The sequence below is a fragment of the Microcaecilia unicolor genome, chromosome 5, assembly GCF_901765095.1.
Source record: "Microcaecilia unicolor chromosome 5, aMicUni1.1, whole genome shotgun sequence".
Lineage (NCBI taxonomy): Eukaryota > Metazoa > Chordata > Amphibia > Gymnophiona > Siphonopidae > Microcaecilia > Microcaecilia unicolor.
This window is the reverse complement of record NC_044035.1, coordinates 319,977,157-319,994,947: the sequence shown is the minus strand read 5'-3', so window position 1 is coordinate 319,994,947 and position 17,791 is coordinate 319,977,157. Positions and strand designations below refer to the sequence as shown.

Below are 17,791 nucleotides of genomic sequence, written 5' to 3'. Positions count from 1 at the left end.
TCTGAGATTGGGTTGGTCAGGTATTTTCAGGCTTATTAGGAATAGGGAGGATGCATTTTAGTTCACAGGTCTCTGCCCCTGGGAGCTAAGTTAACATCTGGAACTCATTGCCAGAGGATGTGATAACAGCAGTTAGTGTATCTGGGTTTAAAAAAGGGTTGGACAAGTTCCTGGAGGAAAAGCCCATAGCCTGTTACTGAGATAGGCATGAGAAAAGCCACTGCTTGTCCCTGGGATCAGTAGCATGAATCTTGCTTCTATGTGGGATTCTGTCAGGTGCTTGTGACCTGAATTGGCCACTGTTGGAAGCAGGATACTGGGCTAGATGGATAATTGGTCTTATGTTCTTTATGATCAAGTTGACACAGAGACTAATATTCAAAATAAATGTAGATTTTAAATTTAAGAACCTAAGTTAATCCCCTGATTCTATAAAGGCCGCCCAAATCTGCGCATGACCCTGTGATGTGTGTGCAACTTAATTGGTTAAGAAGCCAATTAATGGCAATAATTGGGTGCTATCAATTACTGATGTTAATTGGCACCAATTAGGATTTGCTCGTTCATCTGGCTGCACATTAACATTGGGCGCCCAAACTTCCATACTGTGCAACCCAAAAAAGGGCATGGCCATGGGAAGGGCACGGATGGGTCAGGGGCATTCTGAAAATCTGCACACAGTGCTATAGAATACCAGGGATGCTTGTTCAAATTGGGTTCAGCAAGTATAAATGCTGGCTCCAAAATCTGGGCCCGGAAATCGGTGCTACGTGCTATTCTCTAAAGGGCACTTAGCCTAGAGCGACCTTTACAAAATAGTGCTGAGCGCTGATTTTTTTCCCAGCACTGATTTTTATGCGCCGTTTACAGAATCTGTCCCTAAATGCCTACTTTTAGCCAAATGCAGCATTCTCTCAGCTGAAAATTCACTCGAATGTAGAAGCATAAAATTTGGGTTTCTAAATTAAGGTCTGCTATTCATTTGCCTACAGTTGGGAGCCTAAGAGGCCTTTTTACTAAGCTGCTTTAGGCACTAACTCATACCTAACACGCTACCCATGCACTAAAAACTATTGTTTTTGAGGTGGTGTGTCAGGGGGCAGAGAGTGGATATTCCTACACTAAATAGTTAGCATATCTATATTAATACGAGCTAACTGGTTAGTGTAAGAATACCACATGAGCCTTTACTACGTACAAAATGGGTGGGTAAGTGCTCACATGGCAATTTTTCTTTTAAATGGGCGCATGCTAATGGCAACTTTAGCACATGACCATTAATACAAAAAATAAGAAAAAGAAAATCGGCCATTTTAAGTCTGCAGAAGAAATGGCCTTAGTGCGCAGGAAAAAAAATGCATAAGGGCATGCTAAAGGCCACGTTTTACCACAGCTTAGTAAAAGGAGCCCAAGTTAGGTGCTGAAAATTATTGCTAAACTCCTCACGTGTTTTCCCTTGCCCTAAATTTGCTCCATATCCACCCACTTTTAGGCTCATAAATGTAGGTGCCTAGTGAAACTAGAAGCCTAAATTTAGGTACTCAGCCCTAGTCAATTTTCAAAGGTTCCTATTTAGGCTCCTAAACCCTTTCATAATAGATCTTACAGGATTTAAGAGGAAAGTTATCAACATGGGTTACCGTTAAAATGGGATATTCTACCACAAACTGTGCTATTTTAGCAGGGTCCCACTCCATAACTGACCCTGCGCTAAAAGAGCACGACTTGTGGTACCATCTAAATGGTAGCCCACACTGATAACTTCCCTCTTTAATGGCAGATTAAAACTACAAGGTTTATCTAATCTGTCCATGTTCCCTTTTCTGTTATAACACTGCAGTCTCTGATAGACTCACTTTCCCAAAAACTAAGGATCCCATGCGTTTATTCAATACTTTCTTAAACTCTGCCTTCACCATTTCCACTGGAAGGCTGTCCTAGGCATTCATTATGTTCTGTGGAAAGAAATATTTCGAGTTACTCGTGGGTCTACTTTCTTTTTATGGTTCTAGAAGTTGCTTTCCACTAAAAAATGCTTCATGTATTATTTACATATAAATTATTTTTAAATCTTCTACAACCCCTGACCCTTTTCTTCTCAAGGACCCCTGATGTTTCCAAATGATTTCATCCCAACCCATTCTGCTTTCCTGTCCACTTTTAAAATATTTGTCTTTTTCCATTGCCAAAAGACATGTAGGACCTGTCATGTATGTTGCTACTACCTTTATGGTAGCTCAGGCTGCATACAGTTGGCAAAGGATAATTTAAGGTTACTGAAGATGGCTCTTGTCGAAAACAGCGGATCCTCTTTTTGAAGCAGCTGATGAGTTGGTTCTGACCAGCTGGCACTGTCAATTTTGTCTGCCAAAGATGGCGGTCTGCAGCTCCCTGTAATCTGCTCTCCATGTCTCCATGGAGAAGTTTTGCCGAATCTGCTTCTCCATGTTTACAGGTGAAGTGGAATCCTGCCTTTCAAGAAACACTTCATTGTTTTTCGGCAAGAAGTTGTTGTTTCAAAGTCAGCTCTTTGTTGAAGATGTTCCAGGGCTCTCAAATGTAACCATCTTGCTTAGCAGAAGCACCAGAACTACAAAATAAACTAAAAATAAGAATACCTAGTGAACCTGAATGTAACTCATCCTAAGCTAATACTGAAAGGTGTGAACTAAATCTAAGGGGACGACATTCAAGCCTTTTAAGTGGCCTGAACCAGCTCTTGGCCAGTTAAATTGTTGAAGAAAACAAAAAAAGGCAGATGATCCGCAAAATCCATTTTTTTCAAGAAAACAAGGCGGCAGATGATTTTTCCAAGAAAACAAGAAGGCAGATGATCTTTTTGATCATATGATGTGCCGATTTTGAGTGCAATATTCCTTGGGAAGAAGCTGACCTGCTGTTTATATGCTTTTGATTTGCTTGATATTACAGCAACTGGAAGCCCCTGCCGCAGCCCTTGTGGGCGAAACACAGTCTGTGTCGGGCGATTATTTTTCCAATAAAGTCTTATTAATACCACCTAGTGATCTGCTCTTTTGTTTGCTTCCAGTTAAATTGTTGTTCAGGGCTAACTGTCATATCAGTGGCACTTAACTGGATAGTGCTGCTGAAAATGTCCAGTTAGTGACCAACGTAAAAATCGCTATTTGGGGGTTGTTCCAGGAGAGGATTCAACATTTGGCCAGTAAGTGCCAATATTCAGCACTTAACCAGCCAAGGTAACCGCATAAATAGGGCCGCATAAAACTCAGTCCTAGCTTTATGTGGTTCACTATAGCCGGTTAAATGCTGAATATTACACTTAAATGGCTATGTTTTCTGCAGTTTCAGAAATGTGGCCTGACACTGAATTTCCGGGAATAACACTGATGGTGGTAAAGAAAACACTGATTGCCGTTGGCTGAATATCGGGTCCTAACTAAATGAAGTAAACTTCTAGAATGTTCCTTGCAAACTATAACTTTTTTTTATCAACAAAATATTTTTTCTGCTACAAGTTATAAAATTAACACTGGTTGGACGTTAGAACATTATATATTTTTTTATTTGCCCAATATTAAATTCTTTTAATACACATGGCAAATCCTTTAGCATATCAAATCCTACCAATGCTCCTTGTGATCGTGGGGGGAAAAAAAATCACTCCACTCTACACTGTCTCAGGAACAAAATTAGATTGTAAACCCTTTGGGGTCAGGAGAGTAGCCACTGTACCCGATACGTAACTTGCTTTGGGATACCAATGAAAAGGTGTGCACTAACTACTAATACTAACAGTAATAGAGCATTTTCTACAAAACACCATGGAAGTAACAGACAGCAGAGTGACTGGAAAGGGAGCATTCTGCTTACTTACCTTTTCTGCAGGAAGCATGTCAAAGCAATCCAAAAAGAACACACCGAGTGCTTGAATAAGCATCATGAATTGATTAAACTGCCAGCTTAGACTAAAGAGGAATGTAGACACAAACACAGCCAGAAGGGTCAGTCTCTGGGAAAAGGAAGTGCGAATGTTATTTCCACGTGTCTCTAAATACAATTTCTCATATGTAAGGTTTTAACTGTTTTACTTAACAGAACTAGGTAGCAAATGGAATGAACAAAAGGATAGAATGCATTGGAGCCGACTCTGTGGGTGCTTGAGCACCCCCAATATTGAGAAAATGCCTTGTATGTGTCCAGGGAGGGGTCATTTCCATTGGGCTTAGCACCCCCAATAATTCTGAAAAGTTGGCTCCTATGATAGAATGTATTGCAAAATTATAAACAAAATATTTAAAAACACTTTGCTACTAGGAGTCTTGAATTTCTGATTTGACATGTGACTGTACTGCAAGCAGATGTGATGCACTGGAAGGATAGCAATATTCTAGAAAGTTGATTTTGGAGATGCAATTAATTACTTTTGCTACAGTCAGTGGGATGAAAGAATCCAAAATCAGAGCAGAGCAGCTCTACAAAATGAGTCCTGCTGAAGTGTGGAACATTCTATCAAGTATGCCATCATGCAGACTAACCACTGTTTAATGGCACGTGCAGAGTTGTTTTCTTTTCTGTTTCATTAGTAGGATTTTCCTGTTTCATTCTGGGGTGCTCTTTTATTTATTTATTTAGGTGCATATTATTTCCCAAAACCACTTTTGTGATTTAAAGGCAGCAAACGGAATCCATTCTTCCTCCTTCATTATGGGTAACCTTCTAGTAGAATATCAGTGTTTGCTAGTTTGATCTTAGAGATATGGTCCCAGTGGGAAGAAAGCTATCAAACACAGGTCACTTTGCTTTTAAGGTGGACCTGAATACTTTTGCAGATAAAAAGAAAGCCACATTATAGTATTGCACAGACTGGCAAACTATGGCCTATGAGCCACATCCAGCTTGTGGAGGCAACATCACTTTTGCTGGCCATGGGAGAGTAAGGAACATCTTTGAACCAGTGAAAATGATGTTGCTTTCGTGAGCTAGGACATATGCACTACCATAATACAAAGAAAAATGTATGTTCTGACATGAATTCCTCCCATCCCCACTCTGATAGGAAAAGCTATGCAATGTATACCTTGGACTAAAAGGTACTTCCACCCTTGTTACACTGTGACATCAACAAACAGACTTAGGAAAAAAAAATGGTGATGTTTTACTCCTTACCTTCTGGAAAGGCTTCAGATCAGGTTTGAGAAAGTTTGTAATTGCTGCTATTTGAACAGCAAAAAAAGGTAGTGCCCAGTTTTCTCGCAATGGAATGGTGAACTCCACCCTTGTGGTGTCTATTCTGTACAAAATCAATAAATTAACAGAAAATTTATTTTCATTAAATAAGACCAGCTGAACTGCAAATTACATTTACCTATCTAATTGGTGAGCTGAATCCCTTCCCCACACAGCCCAGGATCAAACTGGTTAGGTTAGCTGTACAACCTCACTTAGGACCTGCTGCCATAAAATTATGCACAAACAATATTAATACAGCAGTGCAATTGGTTTAGGAATAACTTTTCAGGGTGCTTTGGTCACTGGGCTTGCTGGGGGTGTCAGCCATTACACATTTACTGGCCTAAGTCACAGTCCTAAAAGCAGTTGATTGGGAATACTAATGCACAAGCAGGGCACAGGAAGATGATGCCTGTGTGGTAAGCATACGTGGAGGGGCATAATCGAACGGGGACGACCAACTCTAAGGGCGCCCATCTCTAAGGACATCCCGGCGAAGGGGCGGGGAAACCCGTATTATCAAAACAAGATGGGCATCCATCTTTCGTTTCGATAATACGGTCGGGGACGCCCAAATCTCAACATTTTGCTCGACCTTAGAGATGATAGTCCCAGGTTTTCGGCGATAATGGAAACCGAGGACGCCCATCTCAAAAATGACCAAATCCAACTCATTTGGTCATGGGAGGAGCCATGGTCCTCCTGACATGCCAGGACACCAACCGGGCACCCTAGGGGGCACTACAGTGGACTTCACAAATTGCTCCCAGGTGCATAGCTCCCTTACCTTCGGTGCTGAGCCCCCCAAACCCCGCTCTAAAACCCACTCCCCACAACTGAACACCACTACCATAGCCCTTACGGGTGAAGGGGGGCACCTACATGTGGGTACAGTGGGTTTCGTGTGGGTTTTGAAGGGCTGATATTTACCAGCACAAGTGTTAACAGGTGGGGGAGTATGGGCCTGGGTATGCCTGCCTGAAGTGCACTGCACCCACTAAAACTGCTCCAAGGACCTGCATACTGCTGTCATGGAGCTAGGTATGACATTTGAGGCTGGCATAGAGGCTGGCAAACAAATTAAATTTTTTTTTAGGCTGGGAGGGGGTTGGTTAACACTGGGGGAGTAAGGGGAGGTCATCCCCAATTCCCTCTGGCAGTCATCTGGTCAGTTCGGGCACCTTTTTGAGGCTTGGTCGTGGAAAAAAATGGACCAAGTAAAGTCGACCAAATGCTCATCAGGGATGCCCTTCTTTTTTCCATTATCAGCCGAGGACGCCCATCTCTTAATCACGGCCCAGTCCCGCCTTTGCTACGGTGCCGACACGCCCCCGTGAACATTGGTCGTCCCCGCGACGGGAAGCAATTGAGGACGCCCAAAATTGGCGACCCTGAGAAAAGTGTATTAAAAAATGAAATTGTGAGATACACAATGTAACTGATATATTGTAAATTAACTTGAACCTTTATGGGACAGAAATGGGGTATAAATGCCCACTTAAATTACATCAAGGGGGAAATTATCAACGTCTAGTTTTTTATTTTATTCCAAGCCGCCAAATAATCAATAACCAATGCAACATGGAAAAGAGAAGATACTTAACTATAGCAAGTATTCTCCGAGGAGAGCAAGACAGTCACTCTCACATATGGGTAACGTCATCCATGACACCCGGTGCGGAGCTTAAACAAGCTAATACAGATTTAAGAGCACACGTAGCATCTCTACCACACATGTGTAAGTGCCTTCCAGCTTGCCACGAGAGTGCAGGACAACCAGTACAATAACATATCATGAAATCAACTCCAAGGAGAGGTGGGAGGGTATGGAAGAATGAATGGTCTGCTGACTTTGGAAAAATACACGCTACAGTTAAGTATCTTCGCTTTCTCCGAGGACAAGCAGGCTGTATTCTCACATGTGGGAATCCCTAGATACCAGGCTCACCACAAACAACAAACACTGGTCAATTAGACCTTGCAATGGCGAGGGTAAAATAGCAATTAACCTGAAACTATATACAACTGTGCAAGAGTGCAGCTTGGAACAGGACAAAACAGGCCTCGGAGGGGGTGGAGTTACTACTACTACTTATTTCTATAATGCTACTAGACATACACAGTGCTGTACACTTGAACATGTAGAGACAGTCCCTGCTTGACAGAGCTTACAATCTAATTAGGACAGACAAACAGGACAAATAAGAGATAAGGGAATTACTAAGGTGGGGATGATAAAATAAGGGTACTGAACAAGTGAGTAATGGTAAGGAGTTAAAAACAGCATCAAAAAGGTGGGCTTTTAACCTAGATTTGAAGAAGGCCAGAGATGGAGCTTGACGTACCGGCTCAGGAAGTCTATTCCAGGCATATGGTGCAGCAAGATAAAAGGAACGGAGTCTGGAGTTAGTGGTGGAAGAGAAGGGTGCAGATAAGAGAGATTTACTCAGTGAACGGAGTTCCCAGGGAGGAGTGTGGGGAGAGATGAGAGTGGAGAGGTACTGAGGAGCTGCAGAATGAATGTACTTATAAGTCAATAAGAGGAGTTTGAACTGTATGCGGAAACAGATAGGAGCTGGAGTCTAGACCCCAAACAAATTCTGCAGAACTCTGTCCAAACCGACTATCACATCGAGTATTCTGCTCAAGGCAGTAGTGAGATGTGAATGTATGGACTGAAGACCACATCGCAGCCATGCAAATTTCTTCAATAGAGGTTGACCTCAAATGGGCTACCAACGCAGCCATGGCTCTGACATTGTGAACCTTGACATGACCCTGGAGAGTCAGCCCAGCCTGAGTGAATGAAATGCAACTGGAGATTGTGCATTTCCCGATGGTAACCCCCATTCTGTTGGGATCAAAAGAAACAAAAAGCTGGGTGGACTGTCTGTAGGGCTTAATCCACTCCAAGTAAAAGGTCAGTGCTCACTTGCAGTCCAAGGTGTGCAGTGTGCTTTCACCAGAATGGGCATGAGGTTTGGGAAAGAATGTTGGAAGAAACATCGACTTGTTCAGAAGGATCTCCAACACAATCCAAAGTAGGGTGTGTGTGGAGAACTACTCCATTATGATGAAATTTACTGTATAGTGGATCCATCTGAAGCTCACGGACCCTGCAAGCTGAAGTAATAGCCAACAAAAACGAGACCTTTCAGGTCCGGTACTTCAGATGACAGGAATGCAGTGGCTCACAAAGAGCTTTCATCAGCCGAGTGAGGATGACGCTGAGGTCCCGTGACACAGGCGGAGGTTTGACAGGGGGCTTTGTGAAAAGCAAACCTCTCATGAAGCAAACAACTAGAGGCTGTCCAGAGATGGGCCTACCCTCTACATGGCGATGGTAAGCACTAATCACATTAAGATGAATGCTTAAAGACTTTGAAAGTCAGAAAGATGTAGAAGGTATTCAAAGCAAGGTCTGTATAGGGCAAGAAAGGGGATCTAGGGCCTTTCCCTCACAGCAGACGACAAACCTAGTATTATCTATAATAATCATTTGAAAGAGTAACACCTCTTAGTGGAACCTTTCCTGGAAGTCAGCTAGACCCTGGAGAAACACTCAGGAAGATGCAAGGAAGCAAATTCAAAGCTCTCAAACATCCAGGCTGTGAGAGCCAGAGACTGGAGGTTGGGATGTTGAAGAGATCCCTCATTCTGCGTGATGAAGGTTGGTAAAACACTCCATTCTCCAAGATCCTTTGGAGGGCAATTCCAGAAGAACAGGGAACCAGATATGACCGGAACAATCATGCAAGCACCACCATATGCGAATATCCCTCCTCATTAAGCAGGATCTGCGCATCTGGCTGCGCTTCCTACAGGACTTCAACGGAAAAGCTCCGATTCAATCGGCAACAATATCTTGTGTGGACCTCAACCTTTTTACAGAAGCCGCCAGGACCACGGGGTGCGGAGCCTATTACAACGGGGCCTGGCTCGCCGTCCCTTGGCGAAATGAAAATCTGGCATGATTGGGCATCCCCTCTCATTCCCGGATACTTCCTCCCAGACACAATCCATCTCTTGGAGGTAGAGGAATACCTCCTCCTTAACGACTTCCAAGAGGCCCTTGCGAGACATTGAAGGGCATAATCGAACGGGGCGCCCAAGTTTTCCCGAGGGCGTCCTCGAAAGATGTCCCCGCAAAGGGGCGGGGAAACCCGTATTATTGAAACAAGATGGGCGGCCATCTTTCGTTTTGATAATACGGTCGGGGATGCCCAAATCTCAACATTTAGGTTGCCCTTAAAGATGGTCGACAGAAATGTTGAGATGGTCAACCTTAGAGATGGTCATCCCCAGTTTTTGCCGATAATGAAAACCAAGGACGCCCATCTCAAAAACGACCAAATCCAAGTCATTTGGTCTTGGGAGGAGCCAGCATTCGTAGTGCACTGGACCCCCTGACATGCCAGGACACCAACCGGGCAACCTAGGGGGCACTGCAGTGGACTAACTGATGCACTAACTGAACGGAAAAAGGCATGCAGTGGTCACTAACCACCTCCCACCCCGAAAAAAACTAAAAAAAAAAAAAGACAAAAGTTTTTAAAGAGTATGGGTGAAGGATGTCATTCGCTATGCCTCCGTCCCTGCGACGGCAATTGAGAACGTCCTTCGCTATGCCTCCGTCCCTGCGACGGAAATTGAGGACGTCCAAAATGTGGATGTTTCTATGAGAGCACATCCAAGGACATGGATTACTGAGACCAAGTCAGCATGGCTTTTGTGTGGGGAAATCTTGCCTGACCAATTTACTTCAATTCTTTGAAGGAGTGAACAAACATGTGGACAAAGGGGAGTCGGTTGATATTGTGTATCTGGATTTTCAAAAGGCGTTTGACAAGGTACCTCATGAAAGGCTACAGAGGAAATTGGAGGGTCATGGGATAGGAGGAAATGTCCTATTGTGGATTAAAAACTGGTTGAAGGATAGGAAACAGAGAGTGGGGTTAAATGGGCAGTATTCACAATGGAGAAGGGTAGTTAGTGGGGTTCCTCAGGGGTCCGTGCTAGGACCGCTGCTTTTTAATATATTTATAAATGATTTAGAGATGGGAGTAACTAGCGAGGTAATTAAATTTGCTGATGACACAAAGTTATTCAAAGTCGTTAAATCACGACAGGATTGTGAAAAATTACAAGAGGACCTTACGAGACTGGGAGACTGGGCGGCTAAATGGCAGATGATGTTTAATGTGAGCAAGTGCAAGGTGATGCATGTGGGAAAATAGAACCTGAATTATAGCTACGTCATGCAAGGTTCCACGTTAGGAGTTACGGACCAAGAAAGGGATCTGGGTGTCGTCGTCGTCGATAACACACTGAAACCTTCTGCTCAGTGTGCTGCTGCGGCTAAGAAAGCGAATAGAATGTTGGGTATTATTAGGAAAGGTATGGAAAACAGGTGTGAGGATGTTATAATGCCGTTGTATCGCTCCATGGTGCGACCGCACCTTGAGTATTGTGTTCAATTCTGGTCGCCGCATCTCAAGAAAGATATAGTAGAATTGGAAAAGGTGCAGCGAAGGGCGACTAAAATGATAGTGGGGATGGGACGACTTCCCTATGAAGAAAGACTAAGGAGGCTAGGGCTATACAGCTTGGAGAACAGACGGCTGAGGGGAGACATGATAGAGGTATATAAAATAATGAGTGGAGTGGAACATGTGGATGTGAAGCTTCTGTTCACGCTTTCCAAAAATACTAGGACTAGGGGGCATGCGATGAAACTACAGTGTAGTAAATTTAAAACAAATCGGAGAAAAGTTTTCTTCACCCAACGTGTAATTAAACTCTGGAATTTGTTGCCGGAGAAAGTGGTGAAGGCGGTTAGCTTAGCAGAGTTTAAAAAGGGGTTGGACGGTTTCCTAAAGGACAAGTCCATAAACCGCTACTAAACGGACTTGGAAAGATCCAAGATTCCAGGAATAACATGTGTGGAATGTTTGTACGTTTGGGAAGCTTGCCAGGTGCCCTTGGCCTGGATTGGCCGCTGTCGTGGACAGGATGCTGGGCTCGATGGACCCTTGGTCTTTTCCCAGTGTGGCATTACTTATGTATTTATGTACTTATGCCTTTGCTATGCCTCCGATACCCCATTTATTTATTTGGATTTTGGATCACAAGTACAGTGGTGGAAATAAGTATTTGATCCCTTGCTGATTTTGTAAGTTTGCCCACTGACAAAGACATGAGCAGCCCATAATTGAAGGGTAGGTTATTGGTAACAGTGAGAGATAGCACATCACAAATTAAATCCGGAAAATCACATTGTGGAAAGTATATGAATTTATTTGCATTCTGCAGAGGGAAATAAGTATTTAATCCCTCTGGCAAACAAGACCTAATACTTGGTGGCAAAACCCTTGTTGGCAAGCACAGCGGTCAGACGTCTTCTGTAGTTGATGATGAGGTTTGCACACATGTCAGGAGGAATTTTGGTCCACTCCTCTTTGCAGATCATCTCTAAATCATTAAGAGTTCTGGGCTGTCGCTTGGCAACTCGCAGCTTCAGCTCCCTCCATAAGTTTTCAATGGGATTAAGGTCTGGTGACTGGCTAGGCCACTCCATGACCCTAATGTGCTTCTTCCTGAGCCACTCTTTTGTTGCCTTGGCTGTATGTTTTGGGTCATTGTTGTGCTGGAAGACCCAGCCACGACCCATTTTTAAGGCCCTGGCGGAGGGAAGGAGGTTGTCACTCAGAATTGTACGGTACATGGCCCCATCCATTCTCCCATTGATGCGGTGAAGTAGTCCTGTGCCCTTAGCAGAGAAACACCCCCAAAACATAACATTTCCACCTCCATGCTTGACAGTGGGGACGGTGTTCTTTGGGTCATAGGCACAGGGACGGCCACATTTCAAGGGAGTGGAGGAGTGGCTTAGTGGTTGGAGCACTGGTCTTGCAATCCAGAGGTGGCCAGTTCAAATCTCACTACTGCTACTTGTGATCCAAAATCCAAATAAATAAAGGGGGTGTCAGAGGCATAGCAAAGGCATCCTTATCACAGAAACATCCACATTCTTAACGTCCTCAACTGCTGTTGCAGGGATGGAGGCATAGCGAAGGATGTCCTTCACCCATACTCTAAAAAAAAAAAAATCAAAAGTTTTTAAAGTTGTTTTTTTTGCGGTGGGAGGTGATTAGTGACCAATGGGAGAGTCAGGGGAGGTCATCCCCGATTCCCTCTAGTGGTCATCTGGTCAATTTAGGGGACATTTTTGTGGCTTGATTGTAAAAAAAAAAAAAAGGACCAAGTAAGGTCGGCCAAGTGTTCGTCAGGGACGCCCTTCTTTTTTCCATTATCGCTTGAGGACACCCATCTGTTAGGCACGCCCCAGTCACACCTTCGCTACGCCTCCAACACACCTCCGTGAACTTTGGTCGTCCCCGCGACGGGAAGCAGTTGGGGATGCCCAAAATCGGCTTTCGATTATTCTGATTTGGGCGACCCTGAGAGGACGCCCATCTCCCAATTTCTGTCGAAAGATGCACGCCCTTCTCTTTTGAAAATAAGCCTGATAGCTGAACAGGACTGGGGGAGAGGGGAATCCGGGGGGACCTTTCTTCGCAGCCTGGGAATTGTTGGGATGTGCTGGAACAACAGGAGAAAGGAAGCTCGGTCGCTTCAGACAAGGGACAGGAACACTCGCTGGTGACAGACTAATCACCTCGCTGGCTATACATGGCAGGTGGAATACTGGTCTGGGGTGCAGTCCCAAGCAGATGGACGCTCGGCCACGCTGGGGGCGGAGTCATGGCTGGCTGCCACATGGGACAGTGTACAAGGACCCTTAAATGTAGTTAAATATAGTTGACTCATGAAACTAGGCAATTAAATTTAGCTACTATGGTGGTGATGGGTATTTTTAAGAGGCAGAAATTTAGCCTGCTAACTCATAGTGAACTGGTTAAACTTTTCAAAAACTCATAATGAAAGTTTTTGGATGACTTCTTTCACAGTAGATTTGAAGGGGCAGTAATCTAAGAAAATTTCTACACTTCCTTAAGGCAGCACTGTGCCTTTATATGTCACAAATAAAAAAGATATTATAAAGATTTACTACCCGTCTGACAACTTTTTTTTCCTAATCATATATAAGTTACTGCTTATAAAGAATATAAATCTAGTCAAAGCTAAATGAATAAAAATAAACATAAATTCCAGAACCATCTCATGTTGCTCTAACTTACCTATTAACAATGTACCATAAGGCTGCCAGGAGTCCAGATAGCCACGTTCCACTAAGGAGCCAACTTGCCACATAGAGAGCGATAACATGGACTGCCTGAAGTCCAAACAAGGTATAGATATAGAAATATACTGGCTCCAAAAACTGCTGTAAAAACACAACACAGGCTGATGTTTTAACTTAGACATCTCTGCTCCACTTCTCAGTTAATCCCACAGTGTGAGATGGTCATTTTAAGAGGAAGTGAAAATACAGGTTAAAGACAAATATTTTCTGGGCAAAACAGTGATACAACATCTGAACGTGTTAACAGAATCTATATCTTACTGAGGTTTCACAATCTACCCCTATCATCCCAACACAGAGCTAGCCCAGGGGTATAGGATGCTCCAGGTAGACCTTCAGCTGTGTATCCCCTCCCCCCACCCCAAGGGTGGCTCAAGGCCCTATCCTAGTAGTTCAGTATCTCCCCTTTCCCTCCCTATGCTCCCAGGGTGGCCAGCACCTTCCCTTCCTCCCTTTACACCCCTTCCACTAGGGGATCAGCATCTCCCCTTTCTCTATCTATGCTCCCCAGCAGTTGGCATTTTCCAACATTGGCCAGCATCTCATCCCCTTTCCTTACCTCCATTCTGTGTGCAGCATCTCCACACTCCTCTTCCTTCAGGGCACATCGCTGCCGCAGACCCCTACCTCCTCCAAGGCCGTCCAAAGCTTAAAAAGAGCCAGTGTTGTGCAGGACCAGTAAGTACAGGCCCATGCTGCAATGTCCTGCCCCCCTCTGGTAGAGATTTGCCTAGTTGGGGTGGGAGAGACAGGATAGGGCAATGCTCCAGCATGGGTTTGTGCTTGCAGGGCCTGCAAGGTACTGGCACTTTTTTAACCTTTCAGCTGACTCAGGGGGAGGAAGCAGGCACATCAATAGGGCCATACCACCACTCCCTCACGTTGTGCTGCCCTAGGCAGAAGCCTAATCTGCCTAGTGGCAGGGCCAGCCCTGCTATCACTTATCTCAGCATAGTAGAAAGAATATAGAAGTTACTGTATATGCATCTCCATGTGTAAATAATTCGTACAGGTGTAGATTTCACACACATGTAAATGGTAATTTCAGAGTTACTATTTTACATGTGGTGATCCATACCATGTAAAGATTTCAAGGAGATGGGCGTCCTCTTTCGAAAATGAGCCTGATAGTAATCTATAGAACTATGAAAGTCTAAGTGCTTTGAAAATGATCCCCAAAATTTAGATAGCTTATTATATTATATATCCTAGGTATATAAGATTACCCATAATAATTTACTATTTAGAATATCCAACTATTTAGTTCCACTGATGCTGATTCAATGTAATAGTTAGGGATTTTTCTTTCAACATAGGAAATGTAGCTGAACAAGCACATAAAGAACTGAATCCTATAAATGGTGCATAAGGTTAGGCGCCATTTATAGAATAGTGCTTAGCGCCGGGAACCACAACCACATTTAGGCACGACCGTTTACACCAACAAAACTGTAGTGTAAATCCCCACGCCTAAATTAGGTGTGGCTCCCCTCTATTCTATAACAATGCGTGTAAATTAAAGGAACGTCTCTGACCCACTCATGATCCTGTCCCCTTGTTGGACCGTAAATTTTAATTCCAATTAGCATCAATAATTGCTTGTTAAGATTTAAATTACTGGCACTATTTGGCTTGCTATTCAATTAAATTGCGTGTGTAAATTGGGTGCGCGCCCAAATTTGTGCACACAATTTTTAGTGCTTTTTAAAGAATTCAGGGGGAAAAGTCTTGCTACAAAAAAAAGTAAGATTTTGAAAAATATACAAAAAACGATACAAAATATTGAAAATGCTGGAAAACATTTAATGGGTCAATATTTAAAGTGATTTAAGCAGCCAGAAGTCTTCTGGGTAGTTAAATCACTTGTGTAGGCTATTTGCTGATATTCAACGGCACTATCAGCATTAACCCATCTGTGGAATCCCACTGTGCTTTTTTCAGTTGGCTAAATATTTATCCCTAAAATGTGAAACGTTTTCTTGTATAAAAGTGTAAAAGGATGAAAACATATTCTATAATATATAGTAAAACACTGGAAAGTGCTCTAAACCATTTGCTGCTTCTTTATTATTTTTTTCTCTATAGCAATTTTGTACGATTAAATGTGAATCTTAATATTGTCTATTATTCCCATTCAGTTACGTGACTAACTTCAGTGTGAATGGATATGTTTTGTATAAACTTAATCTTTTTAGTTAAACATTGTATCATTACAATGTTCAGAAGGAATGGATCCTAAGGAGCTTGGCCGAGATTGGGTGGCAGAGCCGGTGGCGGGGATGGTGATGAGCAGACATACGGTCTGTGCCAGAGCCAGTGGTGGGAGGCGGGACTGGTGGTTGGGAGGCGGGGATAGTGCTGGGCAGACTTATATGGTCTGTGCCAGAACCGGTGGTGGGAGGCGGGGCTAGTGCTGGGCAGACTTATACGGTCTGTGCCCTGAAAAGGACAGGTACAAATCAAGGTAAGGTATATACAAAAAGTAGCACATATGAGTTTATCTTGTTGCGCAGACTGGATGGACCGTGCAGGTCTTTTTCTGCCGTCATCTACTATGTATTATGAGATGGGTTGCCACACCCAGGGGTGTCCCACAGGTGCAATTTGAACTTTCCGAGTGTGAGAGCCTAAAGATGGAGTTCTGTTATAAAGTACAATATGACCTAATTGGAAACATGTAGAGACCAACCAAATTTCTATAGTTGTTCCTGCCCATGCCAGCTCCAGTCTTAAAATGGCTGTCTCGATTTCCAGCGACAGTCTCAGAAGCCATTCTGACCTGGAGCTGGCCATGCACAGGAGCAAGTGGGGATGCTCGTGCGCCCACAACCCACCAAGGTTGGCCTGGGAGGGGGCTGTCGCTAGGGAGGTGGGCTCTTTTTGGTTGGGTGGGAGAGGGGGGAGTGGGGACTGTTGTGGAACCAGTTTCATTTTCGGCTTTGGTTTCTATTGAAACTGGACAGCTAATTTCGGTTGGGATCTAATAGTACGTTAGGAAGGTGAGACGTTACCAAAGGTTAAAGTAAAATTTGTGTTTCCAATTTAATTTAGTCTGAAATAGAGCAGAGTGCACCGGGCTATTTTCTGGCTAAGGATTAAGGTAAATAACTTTATAGCCCAGATGTACACTATACTGACCGCACAGAATACAGCAGCCAGACTGAGCTTCGGAAAATCAAAATATGAAAGTGCCAAACCCCTTCGTGAAAAATTGCATTGGCTTCCCACCAAGGAACGTATTGCCTTCAAGGTTTGCACCCTGGTCCACAGGATTATTTTACGGCAAAGTTCCTGGATACATGTTGAACCTTATAAATCTACCACCCAGAAACAGCACCAGTCTATCCCGAACTTACTTAAATTTGCATTATCCAGACTGCAATGGACTTAGATACAAATCAATTTATGCATCCAGCTTTCCTTACATAAGTACACAACTGTGGAACGCTTTGCCCAAAACCGTGAAATCTATCCACAACCATCTTAACTTCAGGAAGTCACTGAAAACCAACTTGTTTAAGAAGGCCTACCCCCACCCCTGAGCAAAATTAACTTTCTACTTCCTGCAACACAGCAAAACTATAGACCGTATTGGACTTTTATCACCACCCCCTCTTTATTTCTTTGTTGCTTTTATTTATGTTTCTTATATGCCTACTATTATATTGTGTATTTGTATTTTACCGAACTGGAGCCTGCCTCTAAGGTATTGTGTAAGCCACATTGAGCCTGCAACTAAGTGGGAAAATGTGGGGTATAAATGTGTTAAATAAATAAATAAATAAATATGTATGGCTTATATTCCGCAGTATCTCCATATGGATTCATTGCAGATTACAAAAAAAAAAAAAAAAAAAAGAGGCATTCCAATCAGACGGAATTACATAGTATAGACAATATATTAAAAAAAAAAAAAAAAAAACTAAATCACAAGTCGATCAGTATCCATATCCGAGAACAAATAAAGTCTTAAGATGTTTCATAAATAGAATAATAAGAATGGACAGATTTTACGTAGGTTGGTATCCCAAACCAAAATTTCATAGACAAATATTTATAAGAAGAATCCAAATATTTCTTAAATTTCTGCATTACTCGGAAATCCCCCTATTTAGTTAGGCTCACTGGATTTTTTTTTTAATTTAGAGGGCCCTTGTATCTTCCTCCTGTTGTCAGACTGAGTGATCCTAGGAACCAATGGACTGCCAGCCCTAGTTGGCCCCCCATCCCAGAATCCTGTATCCCAAGGGTGGTAGTCTGAACCAAGACACTGCTACTTCCTTTGAATATGTGCCCCAGGTCTCCTGGGCAAAG

The 17,791-nt window shown here is 43.2% G+C and overlaps 1 protein-coding gene across 3 annotated transcripts in view; it reads right to left on the bottom strand.

Annotated features, from left to right (window-relative positions):
* DPY19L3 (dpy-19 like C-mannosyltransferase 3) overlaps positions 1 to 17,791 on the bottom strand; it is a 114,488-nt gene that overhangs the window by 65,950 nt on the left and 30,747 nt on the right. For 2 of the 3 annotated variants that reach the window (XM_030202553.1, XM_030202554.1), the window contains 3 exons: positions 13,413 to 13,558; positions 5,149 to 5,272; positions 3,857 to 3,991 (listed from right to left, as the gene is read on the bottom strand). In XM_030202553.1, coding sequence (XP_030058413.1) covers positions 3,857 to 3,991; positions 5,149 to 5,272; positions 13,413 to 13,558 — 405 coding nt within the window. The remainder of the gene's footprint in view (positions 1 to 3,856; positions 3,992 to 5,148; positions 5,273 to 13,412; positions 13,559 to 17,791) is intronic. The other variant, XM_030202555.1, reaches the window with a different exon arrangement.